Genomic DNA, 25,706 nt, shown 5'->3' on the forward strand with positions numbered 1-25,706 from the left:
GGTAAGAAACCTGCACTGAAATTCTACTTTCCTTGGCTTCCCCTCTGTTGAACTTTGTTGAATAGAATGCCTGACTCCTGCCTAACTTGGCTCTCTTCATCTTGGCTCAGGCTGAAGCAACTGGACAGCTTGGCCCAGAGTCCAGCGAGTTCGAGACTACAAACTCGTGGCTACCCTGCCTCTCCCTCACATGGGCTGTTCCTGCCCAGCCTGGTTTGTGAGTAGTTTTTGGCAACTACCCCAGAGAATAGAGCCACTAACAATAGCAACTCTCTTTTTAGCTCAAATCTCTTGGTACTCAGGACTATGAACTTAGGAAAACCTAAAATAACCTATGTAATTACAGTGGGTTACCCTAAGAGTCTATTTCTGCCATTACCAACTCAGGATGTCACTCCAGTAGATATTTAGCTGCTCACAGTGGAAAGAGTACTGGGCTTATGGCCAGACAGACCTAGATTCAAAAACTAACTCGGCTGTTTACTAATTTTATGACATTGGGTAAGCCACTAATTTGAATCTGTTGGAACTGAATGAGTGCCCACCTATACATATAAATGCTTGGAAACCTGCAGAGTGTTATACAAGGTTAAACCATTGCTACTGGGAAATGGGGATAAAGTTTTTAAAAAACTTAAATCTTCAAGAAGCAGATTAATCAACTTACCCTTTGTTCCATACCATAGTGTAGCGTTAGTCACTTTGTCGTGTCCAACTCTTTGTGACCCCATGGACTGTAGCCCGCCAGGCTCCTCTGTCCATGGAATTCTCCAGGCAAGAATGCTGGAGTGGGTTGCCATTTCTTTCTCCCATTCCATACCATGCTCAGTTTTAAAACTACAGGTCGTTTCCACTTAAAGGCAGTTTTCCCCCTTGGAAAATGGGGGAATGATTTGACAGTTCCTTTTATATCAAGGAATGACAAAGCAAGAAGATGAGTCCTTATACCTAATTAGTACAGGAAAGAGTGTTATCCACTTATGTGCTAACTGTGCAAGCAAACTGCCTTTCTCTGAAGTTTAGCCATTGTTTTTATTACTTACATTTTTATCTTATGTGTAGGAAAAGAGATTGGTTCTTCAGAGTTAGACATATTTTTATACTTTCTCACTACTCTTATATAAACAGAGCAGGACCCTGTTTATACAGGACTCTGTTTGTACCTACTGGGTACAGATCCTTTCCGTGTTTCTTGTTTGCAGGAAATAAGCTTCATTCAGCCTCCTCAACCTTCCCTGGGTTCCAAAGGGCACATTCTAACAGGCCGATAAACAGGAAAGGGAGGGAATGTAGGAAGAAAGGAGAAGTCAAGAAACAATAGAGCAGTCCTAGGGTAGGCTCCTGGTTCCAGCCAAAAATGACTTCTCTCGTGTCTAAGAAAGTGAAGCCTGGTTCACTTTCTCCAGGGACCACCCCTGCCCCTGCAAGCCACATGGCATGGCCAGAAAAACAAAAATAAAAACAAGAAAGCTCTGCCTGTGGATTTTACCACCTTGTAGGGGTCTTAATGGGCTTCCCAGGTGGTGCTAGTGGTAAAAAAAAAAAACCCGCTTGCCAATGCAGGAGACACAAGAGACACAGGTTCAATCTGTGGGTCTGGAAGATCTCCTGGAGGAGGGAACTGGCAACCCACTTGAGTGTTCTAGCTTGGAGAATCCCATGTATAGAGGAGCTTGGCAGGCTATGGTCCACAGGGTTGCAAAGAGTTGGACATGACTGAAATGACTTAGCAAGCATTCAGGGGTCTTAATAGTTTTCCTGGCCTTATAATAAATTACCACAAACTTAGTGGCTTAAAGCAACACACATTTATTACCTCACAAATTCTATGGATCAGGAATTCAGAAATGCTTTGATGGGTCCTCTGCTCAAGATCTCACAAGGCTGCGTTCAACCTATAGGCCAAGGTGGTGTCCTCTCCCAAGTTCACAAGGTTTTTGTGTGTGTGTATTTTTTTTTTTGCCATGGGGTTGTAGGATCTTAGCTACCAGACCAGGGACAGAACCTGTGCCCTCCACAGTGAAAGCCTGGAGTCCTAATTACTGGATCACCAGGTTAATTCCCAAGCTCAGAAGGCTTTTGAAAGGATTTAAGTGGCAGAATTCATGGTGCCTCTATCACAACAGTTTCCTTTACAGCATAAATCACATTTTTTTAACCAGTGAATTCCTGAACAGAAAGAACTCACTGTAGTGGTCTGACACATAATTGTTGAATGAATGGTATATGGTTATGGTATATATGGTATATGGTTACTTGAGACCCATATTATTTTCTTACTGATTTGTTAGCAACTTGAGGGCACAACCCTGAATCGTTTGTCTTCCTCCAACAGAGCCTAAGCCAGTGCGTGTTCTGGTGATTAAGTGGCTAAGTCGTTTCCGACCCTTTGCGACCCCATGGACTGCATGTACCCCACGAGGCTCCTCTGTCCATGGGACTATCCAGGCAGGAATACTGGGGTGGGTTGCTGTGTCTTCCTGCAGGAGATCTTCACGACCCTGGGAGCAAACCCGTGTTTGTCCCTGGTCTGGTGGCTCCTGCAGCGCAGGCAAGTACTTTACCGCTGAGCCACCATTGCTCAAATCTCATTTCTGCGGGGGGAAAAAAAAATCAGGTGCAACAACAAAGCCCGAAGCCTGAGAGCAAGGGAGGATCTGGCAATACTGGGTGAATTTGTGAGAAGTTACGCTGGAAGGACGTAGGAGAGACCGATAGCAGAAGTCGGCCACTTAAAATCCTACACAGCTATACCTCTGCAGGCGACGTTTGACTCTTCAAGCTGAAGCTAAGCTTCTCGCGAGAGGAAAGACGGACTGCGAGAAAGTCTGTTCATGCCCCGCCTTCCTTGAGCCCCACCCACTCCCTGTCCTCACTCCCACCTTGAACGAGCTGCGTGTGACGTCGTGACGCGTGCGTGGCCGTGGCGTAGGAGGCGGGCCCGCGACGCGGCGCCGGAGGAGGAAGTGGTGTGGTTGTTGCTCCTCCTGCGCCCGCTGCTGGCTCTGGGGGCGCGGAGTGGGGCCACAGTCGCCGCCGCTGCGTTCGCGCTCTCCAGCTGTTCCCCTCCATGTGCCCGGGCTCCGTCGCTCCCCTTCCTCAGGCCGCCGCTTACCCCGGGGTCTATGGAAGTAATGGAAGGACCCCTCAACCTGGTGAGTGGCCCGCAGAGTGTTGCGTCGGCTCTCGGGCACCTTTGCCTCAGGACCCCGTCTCGGCGTGCAGCTGACTGGAGGCCGGGAAGCTGGTTTGGCGCGGGGGATCCTAAAATCTGGGGGGTGCAGACAGGCTCGGCCCTACAGAGGCTCCAGCCAAGCAACCTCGGGGATCCCTGGGAAGCTCCTGCCTCCTGTTCCCGCCGCCTTCAGGCGCCCCCTGCCCCAGGGCTCTGGGCGAGGGGCTCCCACCAACGGGGGCTGCCACCTCTCCAGACCGGAGGAAATGCCTCCAAGCGCCACGTAACCACCTCTTTGCAGCCTGCAGAGACACTAAGCCGGCTGGGGCAGAAATGGTGTGTAATACTGGTTCTAACTAATAACACAGGGTCTGAAGTCTGAGCGTCCCCACTGTCGAGAAATCATAAGCTCTCACCTCCGTTTCCCTTCACCCATTCCTCACCTGTGTTCACATGCATAAACTGAGACTTTCCTTTCTCACATAAATTAGAGAAAGTTGGGGGGAAAAGACAGGGCTGTGGCTGTTGTTAGCTCAGTTTCATCTCTAGGTATCATGAAAATATGGTAGATGTTTACCTTTCTCAGAAAAAGCATTGATAACTCATAATTATGTTTTTAGGCACCTCAGGTGTAGCGATTTTAAAACAAGAAACACGAGTTCTTTTCTGCCTGGCCACTGTATCTTTTGGTTTTCCAGAGAGGTCTATTTTGGATATAAAAGTGGGATTACTTAAAGTTGTAGACAGACAAGGTAACTTTTTTAAGTTCAACTATGATAGTGGGTTTGGAAAAAAGAACATATGGAAAATTGTTTGTTTCTCACGTTGGAACCCTGAGAACACGTGTGGGAGAGCTCTGGGCTGGAATCAAACCATTCTGTAGAGAAGCAGTACAGTCTTATGGATTAAGAGTATAGATTCTGGACCTAAACTGCTTGGATTTGAATTCTAACTTTGTCACTTAATAACTATATGACCTTGGGCAAATTAGTTGATCTCACTCTTTGTGGTTTGTTACCAGGATTAAGAGAGTAAATAAGACGTGAGGAGCCTAGAACAGTACCTGGTATGTAATGAAGTGTAAGAGTTAGTTATTACAATAATCAGACCAAAACTCTTAATTTAGAAATCTCACTTGGACTTGGTGAGCTTAAAAAGTTAAAGATTCTAGGACCTAAAGCTATGGTTCCCAGATGGCTGGTGCCAGGTTAACTGCTATGAGAAGTGCTTTCCAGTTTTACTGTTGAGCCCTGCCCCCATTGGTAAGAGTTGTTTACAGTTTAAAAAGAACCAGACTAGATTTGTGATTTTTTTTTTTCTTTAAAACCAGGGAAATGTCTTGCACTTTCTTTGGTTTTAAGGTGACATATACTTGGCAGTGAAATATAATGGATGGCTCAGTACTGAAACTTGACAGGAACATTATTAGAAATAACCAGCAGTTCACAGAGTGCTTCAGAGTTCAAGTGTCCTTGCAAAATGACCATTGGTTCAGTTCCAGTTAACTTCACTTTATTTGCCTGCTTGCTTCAGCATAACCCCAGCCAACTGCCCCACTAGTGTGTGGTAGCTTATGAAAAGACTTGAACTGGGTGACAGTTTAGATGGAGCAGCAGAATCACCAGTTAGGAAAAATTAGTTGACTTGGTAGTGGTATTACCTGTTTATAGAAGGGAATTTTGAATAGTCTTACTAAGGAGTCTAGCATAAATCCATAATCCAGCCATACAATTTATGTGGGCAAGTATCAGAAATTTGGCATCTTGAATTCTTAAGCCATTTGAGATTTGAAAGATTTAAGTTTTAGATCTAGTGTTTAATGGAAGAGAACAATAGAACAGAAATTAACATTTACTTGGATCATTTTAACTGTGCTAAGTATCAGTGTCTGGCTTCTGAATTTGTTGTCACTGAATTTTAAAAGACAATTTTTTCACTTTCTGTTGTACTATATCCTTGTAGCTTATATGTTTTATGTGTAGTTTGTACCCCTTAGTTCCCTATCCTGTCTTGCCCTATCCTCCTTCCTTCTCCCTACAGGTAACCGCTAGTTTGTTTTCTGCATCCAAGTCTGGTTTTTTTTTTGTTCCTGAATATATTCATACATTCATTTTTTTCCTTTAGATTTCACATGTAAGTGATGTCTTACAGTATTTGTCTTTCTCTACCTGACTTATTTCATTTATACCCTCCAAGTCCATCTATGTTGTTGCAAATGGCAACATCTCATTCTTTTTTATGGTGGAGTAGTGTTCCATTATTTGTGTGTGTGGTGTGTATGTGTTGATATACATATCTGTATATACATATATGTCACACCCTTTTCTATTCATCTGTTGATGGCTATGTTGGTGGCTTCTGTATCTCGGCAACTGTAAATAATGCTGCTGTGAACATTGGGTTGCATGTATCTTTTCAAATTAGTATTTTCATTAGAAGACTGAATTTTTTTAAAGACAGTCACATTCTTTTATGCCAGCCAATATTCACTCTAGTATCCAGCAGACTCAACATGAGAAATACTTCTCAATGCTATAATTTTGAGTGCCTTTGAGCCTCCCATTAGTCTATACAAGCTTTTTCTAATGACGTCATAGTATATTCCAAATTGATTGGATAAGGACTTATTACAGTACCTAGGTTTATAATCATGTGTCCTCAGAGCATCCTTGAAATTAAGTAAGAATTGCTTCCCAAGCTTTACAGATAAATAAACCTAGACAAATTAAGTAGGTTAGTGACTCAAATACATTATGGAGCTACCTTATGTTGATATCATGACTTCTTTCTAGTAATTCTTCTCTCTTAATGTACTTAAAATATTCATTTTAATATGGTCCTTATCTATATTGAATTACAGATTCTTTGTCAGTATTGAGTGGCTTTGCTCTAGTACATGGTGCTAAGTCGCTTTAGTCGTGTCCGATACTATGGACCACTGAGCTCCCCTGTCCCTGGGATTCTCTAGGCAGGAAGAATACTGGAGTAGGTTGCCATGCCCTTCTCTATGGGAATTTCCCAACCCAGGGATCAATCCCACGTCTTCATGTTTCCTGCATTGGCAAGCGGGTTCTTTACCTCTGGCGCCACCTGGTAAGCCCTCCTCTGCTGTAGTATTTCTTTTATGTTAGATTTGCAGTATGAATTTATAGGCCTGTTTCCTCACAGTGATTTCTAAGATATCGAAGAGACCAGCTTGAAATAGTCATTTTAATATATAGTATGAATACTGTGTTCTAATTTTCTGGTTTTTGAAGTTGGTCAAAAGGAAAATAGGATGAATTGTATTTACCTTGTTGGGGGGAATAACTAGTCTTTGGGCTCTGGATAAGTTTTTTTTTTTTTCTTTCATCAGTTTTCAATATGGAAAATTGTAACTTATAAAATTACTTAGTGTATATTTAGACATTTCTTTCCTTGCATTTAATTTTGGTGGTGATGCAAGTGTTGGTAGCAAATGTCAAAATTTATGTGAGATAATTTCTAGTTCTTTGATTTGTTTGCGGTCTATTTGGGAATGATGTCAGACTTTAATTTACATATGGCTGTGTTGCTCATGCTTTGCTTACCTACTCTGCAAACTCTAAGGACAGCGTCCATGTGACTGTGTGACCACAATTGTATTCTTTGTGTTTTGCCCTTTTAAGAGTGCTGAGAATATGTTTGTTGAAAAGCTGAACTGCTCTTTAGAGTGCTCACTAAATAAAGGTATCAGGTATGGTCCAAAGGATGGCCTTGTATGTATGGGGTCTTTGTAACTACTCCGTGTTAATTATATTGACAATAAAAATAAAATCTTGCCCTGAAAAATATCAAGGAAAATTTCATCTTGTCACAGGCTAGGCTAAGCTTAGTGGAAGCGCTCTGAAGGATACAGTAGAGCACTAAGACTTACCTAGTAATTACAGAGGCCTGGGGTTGGCAGCAGGCACTTACAAATATTATTATTTTGTTTTCTCACTAGCTGTTTGAGACATTTCCCATTTTACAGATGAAATCTTGGAACTGCAGAGTAAGTGGTGATAGTTGGATTTGAAAGCAAGATTCTAAATAAAGTATCTCATCTTTCTATTAGATCATGTTTGCCCATTTGTTTTAACTGTGATCCGCAATAAGAAATTTTTACTTAATGACAGTACACACATACCTCAGTGTGTATTACTTCGGAGCTTGGTTCCTTATGGATGTGTCTCTTGGAATTGTGCAAAATGCAGGGACATTCATATATTTAACCCAAAATAAGACAAAAATGTAAAAAACTGAAACATAGAATGCTGTGTGTGTGTATATAGTATTGTATATGATACACTCTTGTGCTAGTCTCAGTTGTGTCTGACTCTGCAACCCCATGGACTGTAGCCCTCCAGGCTCCTCTGTCAGTGGCAAGAGTGCTGGAATGGGTTGCCATGCCCTCCTTCAGGGGATCCTCCTAGCCTAGGGATCGAACCCAGGTCTTCTGCATTGCAGGCGGATTCTTTTATTGCCTGAGCTACCAGGGAAGTCCAAGAATACTGAAGTGGGTAGCCTATCCCCTTTTCCAGGGAATCTTCCTGACCCAGGAATTGAACTGAGGTCTCCTGTGTTGCAGGTGGATTCTTTACCAGCTGAGTCTGTATAGTGTTACATACGATGCAGTCTTAATATTTACTATTAGAGTTTTTAAAATGCTGGTTGAGACCCACAGATTGATTTCAGGACCCACTGTTGGTTTTCATCCTGTGATTTGTCTTCACAGCAGATGATGGCAGTTCTTAAAAGGGGGGTGGGTGTGGGGGGGGCAAGGTAAACTGAAATCTTGAGGAAGGAAAGAGATGCGGCAGACTGCCTGTGGGAGAAATTGACTTAAAATCAAAAAGGTCTTCCTGGACCTCTCTAACAGTTGAGCAGTTATCCTAAGTACAGTTCATTGTAGTAGTTAGACAGTCGGTGTAGTACTTAGGGGATGCTACTTGCCTTTAGAAGACTCATAGTAAGTTGATTTGGAAATGGAGAGTGAATGACTTTTCTCCTCTGCTCTCCATTCAGGGCACTACCGCAGGGTTCAAGAGTACATTAGATTTTTCTCTGCCAGTTTATTGTGTTTTTCATCTTTACATACAGCTTTCCCCAAGGACACAAATAAATAAATGGAAGTTTAATAGAAAGTGATACTTTTTTTTTTCCTTTGGGAAAGAACACTGTATGAACCTGTAGTTTTGAGGCAGTTAGCATGTAGTTCTTGGTGAGGGCGGTCACTTGGTAATCTAGCTGTAAGTTAGGATTTTTGTTGGTCACAGGTGATAAAAATCCATTTCAAATTAGCTTAAATCAAAAGGGATAATTTATTGAAATCAAAAGGTAGGTGTAAAGCACTTTCCTGGAGGTCCAGGTGTTAAGACTCTCAGCTTCCACTGTACAGTGCACAGATTCAGTACCTGGTTGGGGAACTAAAATCTTGCATGCCATACAGCATGCCTCCCCTCTCCCCTCCAAAAAAAAGAAACCTGCAAAAGAAAAGTGCAGGAAGGGCAAGACTACAATGTAGGTGAGTCTAAGAACTTATGGGACCAGGGACTCTTAAGATAATCAGGTTTTCCTACTCTGCCTCATCAGACTTTATTGCTTTTCTTCTCTCTCCAGATTCTAAATCTACATTTTCCACCTGGCTAGTTAAAACCAATTAAAACTTTCTCGACATACCCTCTGGTCCTAAGCTTGAAAATATGCTGGAACAGTTTCTTTTGATGTCTAGGGGACAAGGTAATTTATAAATACAGCAAGTTCCATGGGGATCATATTGATTGTATAGGAAGAACAGTTCACAGGGTGGGCGGGGTGGGGGTCATGTAGAAAGTGTTGGCTGTTTCTGAGGAGAATTCAGCAAGGGAGGAATTTGTACAGGTCAAATGGAATAAGGGGGCTTCCCAGGTGGCTCAGTGGTAAAGAACCTGCCTGCCAGTGCAGGAGCTGTCGGAGATGTGAGTTTGATCCCTGAGTTGGGAAGATCCCCTGGAGCAGGAAATAGCAACCCACTCTAGTATTCTTGTTGAGATAATCCCATGGACAGAGGAACCTGGTGGGCTAGAGTCCATGGGGTCGCAAAAGCACTGGACACGACCAAGCACACATGCATGTAGTAGGATGTTACTACATCTAAAGCTGTTTTACTTTTTATAAAGGCTTTAGAACATTTTGTAGTATTGTGCTTTCATTTTTACTCAGCAGCGAGTAGGAAACTGCTGGTTAAAATGTCCTCAAGATTGGATGGATGAAATAGTGAATGAAGTAAATGTACCACTGACTGGTTTTCTAGTGCTCAATATAGGTGTATATACATATGTATAGTTATTTATTTTAGATTTTGATGCAAAGTTTTATTTTAGTCATTTTCTATGAAATATATTAATGCTCGCTTGGCATTTCAGAATCTTTGATTTTGTCACCAACCCTCAACATAACCTCTCTCCTCCTTCCATCCGACTAACTGTTCATTGACCGATCAAATGTATGAGCAGTCACTGTCTTACCAGGTAATCTGGACATCAGAGATTTGACAAAGTCCCTGTTCTCACAGAACTTTTATCCCATTCTGTAGTTTTCATCTGTTGTGTTCTCTTTCTCTGTTTTGTTTAGCATCTTAAGCATAGTTAGAGTTCCTTCCTATTCCAATACCTGGGTAATCTCTGGTTCTGTTTCTCTTCTGTCTTTTGTTAGTGCCATTTTCCTGCTTGATGCGCTGCTAACTTTATTGTATATTACACATTATGGATGATGCATTATGGAGATTCTGAATTTGTTATTTTCCTCCAAGGAATGTTGTTAATAATAGCTTGTTCTTCTGGCTGACAATTAAAATGCTAGTGGATCATCTTGATTCAGTCCAGGCTTGATTTTAGGCTAAACATGGTGGGTCTGTTTCAGTTTTACTCATGATGCCTAGAATGTAGTCCTTACTGACAGGGCTGGACTTTTGAGGTCTCAACTCAGAGTCCCAAGTGTTCACCAAAGGTAATACTTTCTCTAGACCCAAACTGCAACCTGGTTCCCCAACACCATTTGGCTTCTGAATTCTTTGCTAAGAATTTCTGCTCAGCTTCCTGAAATTGTGTCCTATTCATGTACAACTTAGATGTTAGCCAAGAATCTGAGAGAATATTTGATGCATACTTTCAGGGTGTCCTTCATTGCACTTCCCTCTAATCCTGGACTCCTCAAAATCTAGCTTTTACTTCCGGTTTCCATCCCCTTAATCCTTCAAGCTTGGCTTCAACAGTAGTTGAACTGAGAACTTACAGATGTGCAAGCTAGATTTAGAAAAGGCAGAGGAACCAGAAATCAAATTGCCAACATTGGTTGGATCATAGAAAAAGCAAGGGAATTCCAGAAAACATCTACTTCTGCTTCATTGATTATTCTAAAGCCTTTGACTATGTGGGTCACAATGAATTGTGGAAAAGATGGGAATACCAGACCACCTTACCTGTCTTCTGAGAAACCTGTATGCAGGTCAAGAAGCAACAGTTAGAACTGGACCCGGGACAACCAACTGGTTCCAAATTGGGAAGGGAGTACGTCAAGGCTTTATATTGTCACCCCGCTTATTTGAATTATATGCAGAGTACATCATGAGAAATGCTGGGCTTGTTGAAGCACAAGCTGGAATCAAGATTGCTGGGAGAAATATCAATAACCTCAGATTTGCAGATGACACCACCCTTATGGCAGAAAGCAAAGAGGAACTAAAGAGCCTCTTGATGAAGGTGAAAGAGTGAAAAAGCTGGCTTAAAACTCAACATTCAGAAAACGAAGATCATGGCATCCGGTCCCATCACTTCATGGCAAATAGATGGGGAAAAATGGAAACAGTGTCGGATTTCATTTTCTTGGGCTTCAAAATCACTGCAGATGGTGACTGCAGCCATGAAATTAAAAGACTTTTAATCTTTTCCTTGGAAGAAAAGCTGTGAAAAATCTAGACAGCATATTAAAAAGCAGAGATATCACTTTGCCAACAAAGGTCCGGATAGTCAAAGCTATGGTTTTACCAATAGTCACGTATGGATGTGAGACCATATTATAGAAGGCTGAGCGCCAAGGAATTGATGGCTTCAAATTGTGGTGCTTGAGAAAACTCTTGAGAGTCCCTTGGACAGCAAGATCAAAGTCCTAAAGGAAATCAACCCCGAATATTCACTGGAAGGACTGGTGCTGAGGCTGAAGCTCCACTACTTTGGCCACCCGATGTGAAGAGCCTACTCATTGGAAAAGACCCTGATGCTGGGAGAGATCAAGGGCAACAAAGGAGGAGATGGTTGGATGGTATCACCAACTCAATGGACATGAGTTTGAGCAAACTCGTGGAGATAGTGAAGGACAGGGAAGCCTGTCATGTGGCTCTTCAAGGGGTCACACAGAGTTGGACACAACTGAACGACTGAACTTTGGCCAGTGAGATACTGCCTTCTTGGACTTTATTTTCCTGTACTCTGTTTTGGAAAATGCACTCAGCATGCCAAGGGGAATGCAGGTTTCACCTTGTGCATTTCCCATTTCTTGAAAATGTATCCTTCTGTTACCTTTTTCCCTCCCCCATCTGTAAACTTGTTTCTTTATACTTCACCCAGTTTTGTAGTTATTTACAGTTGGAGGGTAAACCAGTGCCAGCTATTCCATCCTATCTGGATCAGAGGTACAAATTTCCATGAGAATTTCCACAGGATTCTCAAAATTAAATCAGTGTGTTGTAAACCCTGAGTGCCAGAAAGTACTTTAATATGAGATTGTGGTATCACAAAAGCTAATACTCCCAATATTCAGTGACAGGATATCACATCTATTTCCAAGTAAAGTTTGAGGCAGCTTACAAAAGACAGATACCATACTATTAAAATATTAGTTACCTTAAGTGAATACTAAGTGAAAGTCTCTGTTGTTTCCGACTCTGTGACCCCATGGACTGTGGAGGTCATGGAATTCTCTAGGACTCTGGAGTGGGTAGCCTTTCCCTTCTCCAGGAGATCTTCCCAACCCAGGGATTGAACCCACATCTCCTGCATTGCAGGCGGATTCTTTACCAGTTGAGCCACAGTTACCTACTGAGATAAGTTATCCGGAAATTTAGCAGCTTAAAACAACACACATTGGTTTCCCCACAGTTTCTGTGTGTCCGGGATAAAGGCAATACTTAGCTTAGTTCTTTGCTTCAGGGTCTTTTAAAAGGCTAGAGTCAAAGTGAGGGTCAGCTAGGGGTGCGGTACCATTTGAGGGCTCTCCTGAGGCAGGAGCCGCTTCCAACTTCACTCACAGGGTTGATGTCAAGATTTCATTCCTTGAGGGGTTTTGGGTTGAAGACTTCAGCTCCTTGCTGGCTGTTGGCAGGCGACCTCATACTCTGCCATGTGAGTGTTTCCTTGGGGCAGCGAACAGCTTGACTGTTGGCTTTGTTAAAGTAAGCAAGGGAGAGAGAGTGCTACCAAGATGCAAGTGACAGTCTTTTGTTACCTAACCATGGAAGTGACCCTCCATCACCTTGGTTGTATTCTATTTCTTAGTTGTAAATCTCTAGGTCCAACCCACATTTGAGGAGGAAAGATTATATAAGGTTGTGAATTCCAGGAGGGAGGAGTCATTGGGAGCCATATAAGCAGCTTACCACAATTGCTGATAGAAAAGCAAAGAAAATAAGAACTGAAGCAACAGAGAGTATCAAGAAAGTATAATCCTTTGGGGCTACATCAAACTAAAAAACTTATGCACAGCAACAAAATGAAAAGGCAACCTACCAAATGGGAGAAAATATTTTCAAATTATGTATGATAAGGAGTTAGTATCCAAAATAGAAAAAAATCTGATTAAACAACAGGCAAATATGAATATACATTTTTCCAAAGAAGACATGCAGATGGCCAACAGGTACATGAAAAGATGCTCAGCATCACTAATGAGGGAAACACAAGTAAACCAAAGCCACAACGAGATATAGTCTCTCACCTGCTAGAATGATCATGGTTTAGTTGCCAAGTTGTGTCTTGACTCTTGCTACCCCATGGACTACCAGGCTCCTCTGTCCATGGAATTCTCTAGGCCAGAATACTGGAGTGGGTAGCCATTCCCTTCTCCAGTGGAGCTTCCCAAACCAGGGATTGAACTCAGGTCTTTCGCATTGCAAGATTTTTTACTGTCTGAGCCATAGGGGAAATCCTCCCTGTTAGAATGGTGACTCTTTAAAAGATATGAAGTAACAAGTGTTGGCCAGAATTGGAGAAAAGGGAACCCGTGTGCACTGTTGGTGGGAATGTATTCATACATTGGTGCAGCTACTGTGGGAAAAGGTCCCTTGAAAAATTATAAGTAGAATTACCATACTATCTTGCAGTTCCACTTCTGGGTATTTTTCTGGAAAAAAACAAACAAACAAAAAATTTCTACTGAGATTCTCTGCGTGTGGTTTCAGTTCAGTCACTCAGTCTTGTCTGACTCTTTGCAACCCCATGGACTGCAGCACGCCAGGCTTCTCTGTCCATCACCAACTCCCAGAGCTTGCTCAAACTCATGTCCATTGAGTCGGTGATGCCATCCAACCATCTTATCCTTTGTCATCCCCTTCTCCCACCTTCAATCTTTCCCAGCATCAGGGGCTTACCAAGGGGTCAGTTCTTCACATTAGTGGCCAAAGTATTGGAGTTTCAGCTTCAGCGTCAGTCCTTCCAATGAATATTTAAGATGGACTGGTTGGAGTTCCTTGCAGTCCAAGGGACTCTCAAAAGTCTTCTCCAACACCACAGTTCAAAAGCGTCAATTCTTTGGCACTCAGCTTTCTTTGTAGTCCAACTCTCACATCCATACATGACTACTGGAAAAACCATACCTTTGACTAGACGGACCTTTGTTGGCAAAGTAATGTGTCTACTTTTTAATATGTTGTCTAGGTTGGTCATAGCTTTTCTTCCAAAGAGCAGGGGTCTTTTAATTTCATGTCTGCAGTCACCATCTACAGTGATTTTGGAGCCCCCCAAATAAAGTCTCACTGTTTTCCCCATCTATTTGCCATGAATTGATGGGACCAGATGCCATGATCTTACTTTTCCAAATGTGGAGTTTTAAGCCAACTTTTTCACTCTCCTCTTTCACTTTCATCAAGAGGCTTTAGTTCTTCTGTGCTTTCTGCCATAAGGGTGGTGTCATTTGCATATCTGCGGTTATTGATATTTCTCCCAGCAATCTTGATTCCAGCTTGTGCTTTATCTAGCCAGGCATTTCTCATGATGTACTCTGCATATAAGTTAAATAAACAGGGTGACAATATACAGCCTTGATGTACTCCTTTCCCAATTTGGAACCAGTCTGTTCCATGGTCCAGTTCTAACTGCTGCTTCTTGACCTGCATACAGATTTCTCAGGAGGCCAGTCAGGTGGTCTGGTATTCCCATCTCTTTCAGAATTTTCCAGTTTGTTGTGATCCACACAGTCAAAGGCTTTGGCATAGTCAATAAAACAGAAGTAGATGTTTTTCTGGAATTCTCTTGCTTTTCCGATGATCCAGTGGATGTTGGCAATTTGATCTCTGGTTACTATGCCTATTCTAAATCCACCTTGAACATCTGAAAGTTCACAGTTCACGTACTGTTGAAGCCTGGCTTGGAGAATTTTGAGCATTACTTTACTAGTGTATGAGATGAGTGCAATTGTGTGGTAGTTTGAGCATTCTTTGGCGTTGCCTTTCTTTGGGATTGGAATGAAAACTGACCTTTTCCAGTCTTGTGGCCACTGCTGAGTTTTCCAAATTTGCTGGCATTTTTGAGTGCAGCACTCTAACAGCATCATCTTTTAGAATTTCAAATAGCTCAACTGGAATTCCATCACCTCCACTAGCTTTGTTCGTAGTGATGCTTCCTAAGGCCCACTTGCCTTCAAATTCTAGGATGTCTGGCTCTAGGTGAGTGATCACACCCTTGTGGATATCTGGGTCATTATGATCTTTTTTTGTGTATTTCTTCTGTGTATTCTTGCCACCTCTTCTTAATATTTTCTGCTTTTGTTAGGTCCATACCATTTCTGTCCTTTGCTGTACCCATGTTTGCATGAAATGTTCCCTTGGTATCTCTGATTTTCTTGAGAAAATTGCTGTGGTTTAATCAGATTTTTTGCTTTTTATTTTTATATTGTATGAATTCTTTGTTATTTTGGATACTAACCCCTCATCAGATATATGAGTTGCAAATATTTCCTCCCGTTTGGTAGGTTGCCTTTTCATTTTGTCTTCCTCTACCATGCATCAACTTTTTAGTTTGATGTAGTCCCACTCTTGGCTTTTGTTGCTTTTGCTGTCAGTTAATAAAGAATTATGTCAGAGAGTTTTCTGCCTATTTTTTCTTTGAGGAGTTTTATGGTTTCAGGTCTTATGTTCTTTAATCCATTTCGAGTTAACTTTTGCGTGTTGTGTAAGGTAGTGGTCCAATTGCATTCTTTAGCACATGGCTATCCTGTTTTCCCAACATCATTTATTGAAGAAACTGTCCTTTCCCTGTTGTATATTCTTGGCTCGTTTGACATTTGTTAATTGAACATTTATTCATTGATTTATTTCTAGGCCATCCTGTTCCATTGATCTTTGTGTCTTTTTATACTATCATACTGTTTTGACTAATATAGCTTTGTAGGGCTTCCCTGCTGGCTCAGACGGTAAAGAATCTGCCCTTAATGTGGGAGACCTGGGTTCAATCCCTGGATTGGGAAGATCCCCTGGAGGAGGGCATGGCAACCCACTCCAGTGTTCTTGCCTGGAGAATCCCCATGAACAGAGGAATCTGGTGGGCTACAGCCCATGAGGTTGCAAACAGTTGGACACGACTGAGCACACACATAGCTTTGTAAGATAGTTTGAAATCAAAGAGCCTGATTCCTGCAGCTTTGTTCTTTGTATTGCTTTGGGTATTTGGGAGTTTTTGTATTTCTGTGCAACTGTTAGGATTGTTCGATTTCTGTGAAAAGTACCATTGGAATTTTGACAGGTTGCACTGAATCTGTGTATTGTAGCATGGACACTTTAACTATTCTTTAAATCCATTTCATCAGTGGCCTGATAGTTTTTGTGTACAGGTCTTTAACCTCTTTGGTTAAATTATTTCTAAGTACTTATTGCTTTCGATGCAGTTGTAAATGGGATTGTTTTCTTAATTTCTCTTATAATTTTTTAGTGTATAGAAATGCAACAGAATTATGTGTATTGGTTTTGTAAAATATTTGACTGTGCCGGGTCTTAGTTGTGGTACTTGAGATTTTCGATCTTCAGTTACGGCATGCAGGATCTTTTAGTTGTGGCATGCGGAATCTTTTTTTTTTTTTTTTTTTTGTGGCATGCGGAATCTTAATTGCTACATGAGAACTCTTAGTCATGGCATGTGGGATCTGGTTCCCTGACCAGGGCTCCATCCTGGGCCCCCTGCATTGGGAGTGTGGAGTGTGGAGTTAGCCACTGGACCACCAGGGAAGTTCCTGTATATTGATTTTTTATCTTACAACTTTGTACTACATTCATTGATTCTAAGTTTTAGGGTGGAATCTTTAGAGTTTTCGGTATATAATATCTTGTTATCTGTAAATAGTGAACAGTTTTACTTCTTTCTTCCTGATTTGGATGTCTTACTCTCATCTAATTGCTGTGGCTAAGAGGGACTTCCAATACTATGCTGACTAAAAGCAGCTAGAGTGGACATCTTTGTCTTGTTCCTGACCATAGAGGAAAAGCTTTGAGCTTTTCAGTGTTGAGTATTATGTTAGCTGTGGGCCTGTCATATATGGTTTTTATAATGTTGAGATATATTTCCTCTATATTCATTTTGTTAAGAATTTTTATCGTGAGTGGGTATTGATTTTTGTCAGATGCTTTTTATCCTGTTGAAATGCTCATATCATGTTTACATGTCTTCCTTTTATTAAGGTGTCGTCACATTGATTTTTGGGGTAAATTTGATTTGTTGAACTGTCCTTGTATCCCTGGAATAAATCCCACTTGATTTGCTAGTATTTTGCCAAGGAGTTTTGTACCTGTTCATCAGGGATATTGACCTCTAGCTTTTTTTTTTTTTTTTTTTCCTTATGGTGTCTGTGTCTGTTTTGGTATCAGGGTAATGCTTGCCTTGTAAGATCAGTATGGAAGTATTCCTTACTCTTCTATTTTTCTAGAAGAGGTTGAGAAGGATTGGTATTAATTCTTGTTTGAATTTTTGGTAGAATTCACCAGTGAAGGCATCTGGTCCTGGAGTTTTTTTGTGTGAGGTTTGTGGTTACCTCATTTTACTGTGCTTCACTTTATTGCACTTGCAGATGTTGGTGATTTTTTTTTTTTTTTTTAAACAAGTTGAAGGTTTGTGGCTACCCTGTGTCTTACTGGCATTGTTATTCCAAATGTATTATATTTAAATTAAGGAAATCTACATTTTTTTAAAAGACATAATGCTATCGCACATGTAGTGTAAACATAACTTTTACATGCATTGGGAAACTAAAAAATTTGTGTGACTTGTTTTACTCCGGCATTCACTTTATTGCAGTAGCCTGTAACTGAACTTGAAATATCTTAGAGGTATGCCTGTTATTGGTCTGTTCAGGTTTTCTGTTTTTTTCAAAGTTTTTGTTCTAGGGATTCATTCATTTTTTCTAGGTTGCCCAGTTTGTTGGCATATATTGATAATTGTTCATAGTAGTCTCTTACGATCCTTTGTATTTCTGTGGGGGTGGGGGAGTTGGCCACATTATGTGGCTTGTGGGATCTTAGTTCCCCAACTAGGAATTGAGTCCAGGCCGCAGCAGTGAAAGCGGTGAGTCCTAACCACTGGACCACCAGGAAGTTCCCTCATTTTAAAATTTTATTTGAATCTTCTCTTTTTTTCTTTGTAGAGTATTGTTGTTCAGTCGTGGCCAACTCTTTGTGACCCCATGGACAGCAGCACGCCAGGTTTCCCTGTCCTCCACCATCTCCCAGAGTTTGCTTAAACTCATGTCCATTGAGTCAGTGATGCCATCCAACCATCTCATCCTCTGTCGTCCCCCTCTCCTGCCTTCAGTCTTTCCCAGCATCAGGGCCTTTTCCAATGAGTTGGCTCTTCACATCAGTATACTTGTTGAGTATAGCTATAGATTTGTCAATTTTGTTAATCTTTTCAAAGATCTAGCTCTTGGTTTTACTGATCCTTTCTGTTGCTTTTTAAAAAATCTCTGTTTTGTGAATTTCTGCTCTAATCTTTGTTATTTCCTTTCTTCTACTAACCTTGGGCATCATTTTTTTTTCTAGTTCCTTGAGGTGTAAAGTTAGATTATTGGAGACTTTTCTGGTTCTGCAAGGTAGGCTTTTATCCATATGAACTTCCCTCTTAGAATTGCTTTTGCTGCATCTCATAAGTTTTGGTATATTTTATTTCCATTTTCATTTGTCTCAAAATATTTTTTATTTCTCTTTTGATTTCTCCCTTGACCTATTCGTTGTTCAGTGGCATGCTGTTTAATCTACGCATAGTTACAATTTTTCCAATTTTCTTCTTATAATTTATTTCTTCTTGTAATTAGTTTCCGTGGTGGCTGGAAAAGATGCCTTGATATGATTTCAGTCTTTTTAGGTTTATTAAGACTTATTTTGTGGTCTAACACTATTATCTATCCTGGAGGATGTTCTTTGAGCACTTGAAGAATGTATTTTGTTGCTTTCGGATAGAATCTTCTGTATATAATGAAACAGATATAAATAAATGACCATATAATCTTTGCTTTAAGAAGGATCTTTAAAGATTGTTTTAAAAGTAAGAACTACAGAAAGTAAGTTTTGTACAAGTTGAAAGAGAATGCAGTTTAGTCTCTTCCACCACATTATACATTTTATGGTGGTAGATAGCTCTGATGCTTTTAAATTCTTCTTTTTAAAGATAATATTTATTCGACTGTGTTGGGTCTTAGTTGTGGCACACAGGCTCTTCGTCGGTGTGCATGGACTCTGTGGGCAGGATGCCAGCTTCTCTCTAGCTGTAGCATGTGGGCTTGGGACCTGTGGTGTGTGGGCTCCCTAGTTGTGATGTGTAGGCTCTGGAGTGTGGGGTCAGTAGTTGCAGTGGGTGGGCTTAGTTACCCCACCACATGTGGAATCTTGGTTCCCTGACCAGGGGTGGAACTGATGTCCCCTGCATTGGAAGGCAGGTTTTAAACCACTGGACCACCAGGCAAGTCCCTGTTATTGTCTTTTAACTTTTTTAATTTTCACAACATTCTCATCCTTTTTTAAATTAATTAATTAATTAATTTTACTTTACAACACTGTATTGGTTTTGCCATACATTGACTTGAATCCGCCATGGGTGTACATATGTTCCCCATCCTGAACCCTCCTCCCACCTCCCTCCCCATCCCATCCCTCTGGATCATCCCAGTGCATCAGCCCCGAGCACCCTGTCTCATGCATTGAACCTAGACTGGTGATTCATTTCACATATGATAATTTACATGTTTCAATGCCATTCTCCCATATCATCCTGCCCTCACCGTCTCCCGCAGAGTCCAAAAGACTGTTCAGTACATCCATGTCTCTCTTGCTGTCTCTCATACAGGGTTGTCATTACCATCTTTCTAAGTTCCATATATATGCGTTAGTATACTGTATTGGTCTTTATCTTTCTGACTTACTTCACTCTGTATAATAGGCTCCAGTTTTATCCACCTCACTAGAACTGATTCAAATGTATTCTTTTTAATGGCTGGGTAATATTCCATTGTGTATATGTGTCACAGCTTTCTTATCCATTTGTCTGCTGATGGACATCTAGGTTGCTTCCATGTCCTGGCTGTTACAAACAGTGCTGTGATGAACATTGGGGTGCACATGTCTCTTTCAGTTCTGGTTTCCTCAGTGTGTATGCCCAGCAGTGAGATTGCAGGGTCATATGGCAGTTCTATTTCAGTTTTTTAAGGAATCTCCGCACTGTTCTCCATAGTGGCTGTACTAGTTTGCATTCTCACCAACAGTGTAAGAGGGTTCCCTTTCCTCCACACCCTCTCCAGCATTTATTGCATGTAGACTCTTGGATAGCAGCCATTCTGACTGGCGTGAAGTGGTACCTCATTGTGGTTTTGATTTGCATTTCTCTGATAATGAGTGATGTTGGGCATCTTTTCATGTGTTTGTTAGCCATCTGTATGTCTTCTTTGGATAAATGTCTGTTTAGTTCTTTGGCCCACTTTTTGATTGGGTCTTTTATTTCCCTGGAATTGAGCTGCAGGAGTTGCTTGTATATATTTGAGATTAATCCTTTGTCTGTTTCTTCATTTGCTATTATTTTCTCCCATTCTGAAGGCTGTCTTTTCACCTTGCTTATAGTTTCCTTTGTTGTGCAGAAGCTTTTAATTTTAATTAGGTCCCATTTGTTTATTTTTGCTTTTATTTCCAATATTCTGGGAGGTGGATCATAGAGGATCCTGCTGTGGTTTATGTCAGAGGGTGTTTTGCCTATGTTTTCCTCTAGGAGTTTTATAGTTTCTGATCTGACATTTAGATCTTTAATCCATTTTGAGTTTATTTTTGTGTGTGGTGTTAGAAAGTGTTCTAGTTTCATTCTTTTACAAGTGGTTGATTAGTTTTCCCAGCACCACTTGTTAAAGAGATTGTCTTTTTTCCATTGTATATTCTTGCCTCCTTTGTCAAAGATAAGATGTCCATAGGTGCGTGGATTTATCTCTGGGCTTTCTATTGTGTTCCATTGATCTATATTTCTGTCTTTGTGCCAGTACTATACTGTCTTGATGACTGTGGCTTTGTAGTAGAGCCTGAAGTCAGGCAGGTTGATTCCTCCAGTTCCATTCTTCTTTCTCAAGATTGCTTTGGCTATTTGAGGTTTTTTGTATTTCCATACAAATTGTGAAATTATTTGTTCTAGTTCTGTGAAAAATACCGTTGGTAGCTTGATAGGGATTGCATTGAATCTATAGATTGCTTTGGGTAGTATACTCATTTTCACTATACTGATTCTTCAATCCATGAACATGGTATATTTCTCCATCTATTTGTGTCCTCTTTGATTTCTTTCATCACTGTTTTATAGTTTTGTATATATAGGTCTTTTGTTTCTTTAGGTAGATTTATTCCTAAGTATTTTATTCTTTTTGTTGCAATGGCGGATGGAATTGTTTCCTTAATTTCTCTTTCTGTTTTCTCATTGTTAGTGTATAGAAATGCAAGGGATTTCTGTGTGTTAATTTTATATCCTGCAACTTTACTATATTCACTGATTAGCTCTAGTAATTTTCTGGTGGAGTCTTTAGTGTTTTCTATGTAGAGGATCATGTCATCTGCCAACAGTGAGTGTTTTACTTCTTTTCCTATCTGGATTTCTTTTATTTCTTTTTCTGCTCTGATGTGGCCAAAACTTCCAAAACTATATTGAATAGTTGTGGTGAGAGTGGGCACCCTTGTCTTGTTCCTGATTTTAGGGGAAATGTTTTCAATTTTTCATGATTGAGGATAATGTTTGCTGAGGGTTTGTCATATATAGCTTTTATTATGTTGAGGTATGTTCCTTCTATTCCTGCTTTCTGGAGGGTTTTTATCATAAATGGATGTTGAATTTTGTCAAAGGCTTTCTCTGCATCTATTGAGATAATCATATGGTTTTTATTTTTCAATTTGTTGATGTGGTGTATTACATTGATTTGCAGATATTGAAGAATCCTTGCATCCCTGGGATAAAGCCCACTTGGTCATGATGTATGATCTTTTTAATATGATTTTGGATTCTGTTTGCTAGAATTTTGTTAAGGATATTTGTATCTATGTTCATCAGTGATATTGGCCTATAGTTTTCTTTTTTTGTGGCATCTTTGTCAGGTTTTGGTATTAAGGTGATAAACATTCTCATCTTAAAGATGAGAAAACTTGGGCAGGAAGTTAAGAAAGCCAAGTTCCGGTATCTAATAAGTGCTCAAGCTGAGATTTGAAAACCTCAACAGTCAGCATTTGCTGGGTGTCTAACAAGAACTTGGTGTAGGACCTGTATTTTAATAGGGAATTTGATTGCTCATGTGCCAGATAACGAGAGTAGGTATGCGTTTTAAAATGAGATGTAACTCCTGAATTGGCAGAGTGATCAGAGATTGGATTTTACATGGAGAAGTTTTAGGGGAGTTGGAAGAGCCGTGAGGTCCTGGTCTTACCACTTGGAAACTTTTGGTTTCTTTGGTTTTGAAATGAAAAAAAAAAAAAGTTTATTTCATAACATAGACAGAAATAAACTGAAAATGGCTTAAAGACTTAACGTGACAACATTAAACTCCTAGAAAAGAAAATAGGCAAAACATTCTCTGACATAAATCATGGCAGTGTTTGCCTAGGGTAGTCTCCCAAGGCAATAGAAATAAAAGCAGAGATAAACAAATGGGACCTAATCAAACTTACAAGCTTTTGCATTGCAAAAGAAGCCATAAACAAAAAATCAGCCTACAGAATGGGAGAAAATATTTGCAAGCTATGTGACTGACAAGGGCTTAATTTTCAAAATATTCTAACAGCTCATAACAAAAAAACAAACAACTCAATTAAAAATGGGCAGAGCACCCAAATAGACATTTCTTCAAAGAAGATACACAGATGGCCAGTAGGCACATGAAAAGATGTTCAACATCACTAATAGAGAAATTCAAATCAAAGCTACAGTGAGATACCACCTCACATCAGTCAGAATGACCATCATTTAAAAAAATTCTACAAATTAAAGATGCTGGAGAGAAACAAGGGAAACAAGGGATTCTACACTGTTGGTGGGAATGTAAGTTGGTACAGCTGCTGTGAAGAACAGTGTTGGGGGTTCCTTAAAATAAAAATAGCTATACATATGATCCAGCAGTCTCACCTGTGCATATATCCAGACGCCAATTTAAAAAGATACATTCACACCTATTTTCATAGCAGTGCTGTTACAATACCCCACACATGGTTCATGGACAGGTGAATGGATATAGGTGTTGTGTCATATATATACATGGAATATTACTCAGCCACCAAAAAAATGAAATAATGCCATTTGAGGCAACATGGATGGGCCTGGAGGTTATCATAACAAGTGAAGTAATAAGCCAGAGAAAGACAAATATGAGATCACTTATATGTGATATTTAAAATATGACACAAATGAACTTTTCTGTGAAACAGAAACAGTCTCACAGAAAACTTATGGTTAGCAAAGGGGAAATGGGGTGGGGCAGCTTGGAATTAGCAGACATAGACTATAGTATATAAAGAAGATAAACAACAAGGACCAACTGTATAACACAGGGAATTATATCCAATATCCTGTAATAAACCATAATGAAAAAGAATATGAGAAAGAAAAAATATTCTCTTATTGTGAAACTTGTAGTTTAACTAGGGAGCTTGATAAATATGGTCCAAGGTAGAAAGGGATTGATGTCATTGGACAGAAACTAAAGACACAGCGTTAGAATGAGGTAACCCCAGAGAGCATCTCATCCCTGCTTCTCAAGTGTGTCTGGGAACCTGTGGGTCTAGCTTTACCAGTGGAATCTGAGGTCCTACTGAGGAAGAGTCTACATGTATTCTGCAGGGGATTCAGATTCAGTTAAAACTTGAGAAGCACAGATGTGGTCTAATTCCATCATTTTACAAGTGAGGAAGCAGACCCTGAAAGCCCAGGTAATTTGGCTGGTTTAGTGGGAGAGTGAGGACTTGTGCCTGTGCCCCAGGTTCTTCATGGGCTTTGCCGACTCTGTGCCATCCTAGTTAGAAGGTACTTTCGGATTTCAGAGAACTCTGTCTCTTCCGGAGGACTTCTTTCAAAGCTTAGAGAGGTATAGGAATGTGCTGATTCTTTCATTTCTCCCCTCTACCTAGAACCTGAGTGTCACTTGCTTCAGCTGTACTCAGAATACATTTCTTGGAGAAATCATGTTGGTCGTAACTTTGTTTTCTTTCCAAAGATCTCTATCATTTCTGGATACTATCTAATATTCCTGTGTTCAGAACATGTTTTTTCCTTCAGTCCAAGACTCCATGGTTGAAATTAATTTCAGCCCATAGTCATTTTGTTACACCCCCACCCACCCACCTTTTTTAGGAATGAATTGAAACTTAGAGAAAAAGTTTGTTTACTGTTTGAAGAGTAAGAAGCCTCTGAAACAATTGGAAGAATAATCTTGTTTCTAAGAGTGTTACTTCTTCCTTTCTAAAATAGAACCAGGAGAAATGTGAACAGCATGCATTTGCTAGAAGTGCATATGTAAATAGCATGCATGCATTGCTAGAAGTGTACTGTTCCTTGCTTTTGTCTTCACCTGTTTTCCACTGAGCATGATTTGTAAGCATGCTCAGAATATTTCTAATCTCAGCTACAAGAGTGATCCTCTGACATGGTTTTATGAGGCATCAGTGGCACATTTTTTGAAAAACATTCAAGACGAATCATTTTATACCTGACACAGATTTGATTTTTGCTGTTAAACGCACTAAGGTAAAGTACAGAGAACATACAATTTTCCATCTCTGATTTTTTTTTTTTTAATTAAAAAAGTTTTTGACCACACCATGTGGCTTATGGGATCTCAGTTCCCTGACCAGGGATTGAACCTGGGCCATGGCAGTGAAAGCCCTGATTCCTAACCACTAGACCATCAGGGATCTCCCACATTTGCCGTCTATAATTTTTAAATGTACAGTTCAGTAGTGTTAAGAATATTCACATTTTTGTGCAGCAGATGTCCAGAACTTTTTCATCTTGTGAAAATGAAACTGTACACCCATTGAATGAGAATGCCCCATCTTTCTCTCCCCTGGTTTCTGGCAACCACCATTCTACTTTCAGGTTTTATGAATTTGACTACTTTAGATATGTCTTTGGGGTTCCCAGATATCTCAGTGGTAAAGAATCAGCCTGCCGACACAGGAGATGAGGGTTCAGTCCCTGGGCTGGAGGATCCCTGGAGAAGGGAATGGCAACCGACTTCAGTATTCTTGCCTGGAGAATCCCATGGACAGAGGAGTCTGGTGGGCTGCAGTCCATGGGGTCTCAGAGAGTCATGACATGACTGAAAGACTGAGCGCAGATACCTCATACGTGGGGTCATACAGTATTTTTTTTTTAAGTGGCTCATTTTATATTTCATTACTAGCTTAAAGTCCTTAAAGTTCATCCATGTTACAGCATGTGTCGGTTTTCTCGCTCTTCAGGCTAATTTTACACTGTACATACATACCATGTTTTGTTCATTTTTCTATTGATGCTTAGGTTACTTCCTCTTTTTGACTACGGTGAATAATGCTGTTATGAACATACGTGTATAGTGCTTTTTTCACTTTGAGTAGCTTTGTTAAATTATCTGTGAGTTTGTTAGTGAGGAAAACATTAGCCTAGTTGGAAGACTTCCATTTCTTTTTCCTTGCCTGCTAACTATATAAGATATGTGCCCACTGTGAGTGTAGGGAGCTCCTTTTGTAAGAGATGAAACACATTTCACAGAATTGTAATAATTCTTAAATGTAACACAGATGTAAGGAGACAAATGACTA

General features: G+C 40.4%; 1 protein-coding gene across 2 annotated transcripts in view; it reads left to right on the plus strand.

The window, feature by feature from the left end:
- Nucleotides 1-2,948: 2,948 nt before the first annotated feature.
- NRBF2 (nuclear receptor binding factor 2) overlaps nt 2,949-25,706 on the plus strand; it is a 32,808-nt gene continuing 10,050 nt past the window's right edge. The window contains exon 1 of one of the 2 annotated variants that reach the window (XM_065922416.1): nt 2,949-3,155. In XM_065922416.1, the coding sequence (XP_065778488.1) occupies nt 3,071-3,155 (85 nt within the window). In that variant the 5' untranslated portion in view covers nt 2,949-3,070. The remainder of the gene's footprint in view (nt 3,156-25,706) is intronic. The other variant, XM_065922415.1, reaches the window with a different exon arrangement.

This window comes from Muntiacus reevesi, chromosome 2 (genome assembly GCF_963930625.1).
Source record: "Muntiacus reevesi chromosome 2, mMunRee1.1, whole genome shotgun sequence".
Classification (NCBI taxonomy): domain Eukaryota; kingdom Metazoa; phylum Chordata; class Mammalia; order Artiodactyla; family Cervidae; genus Muntiacus; species Muntiacus reevesi.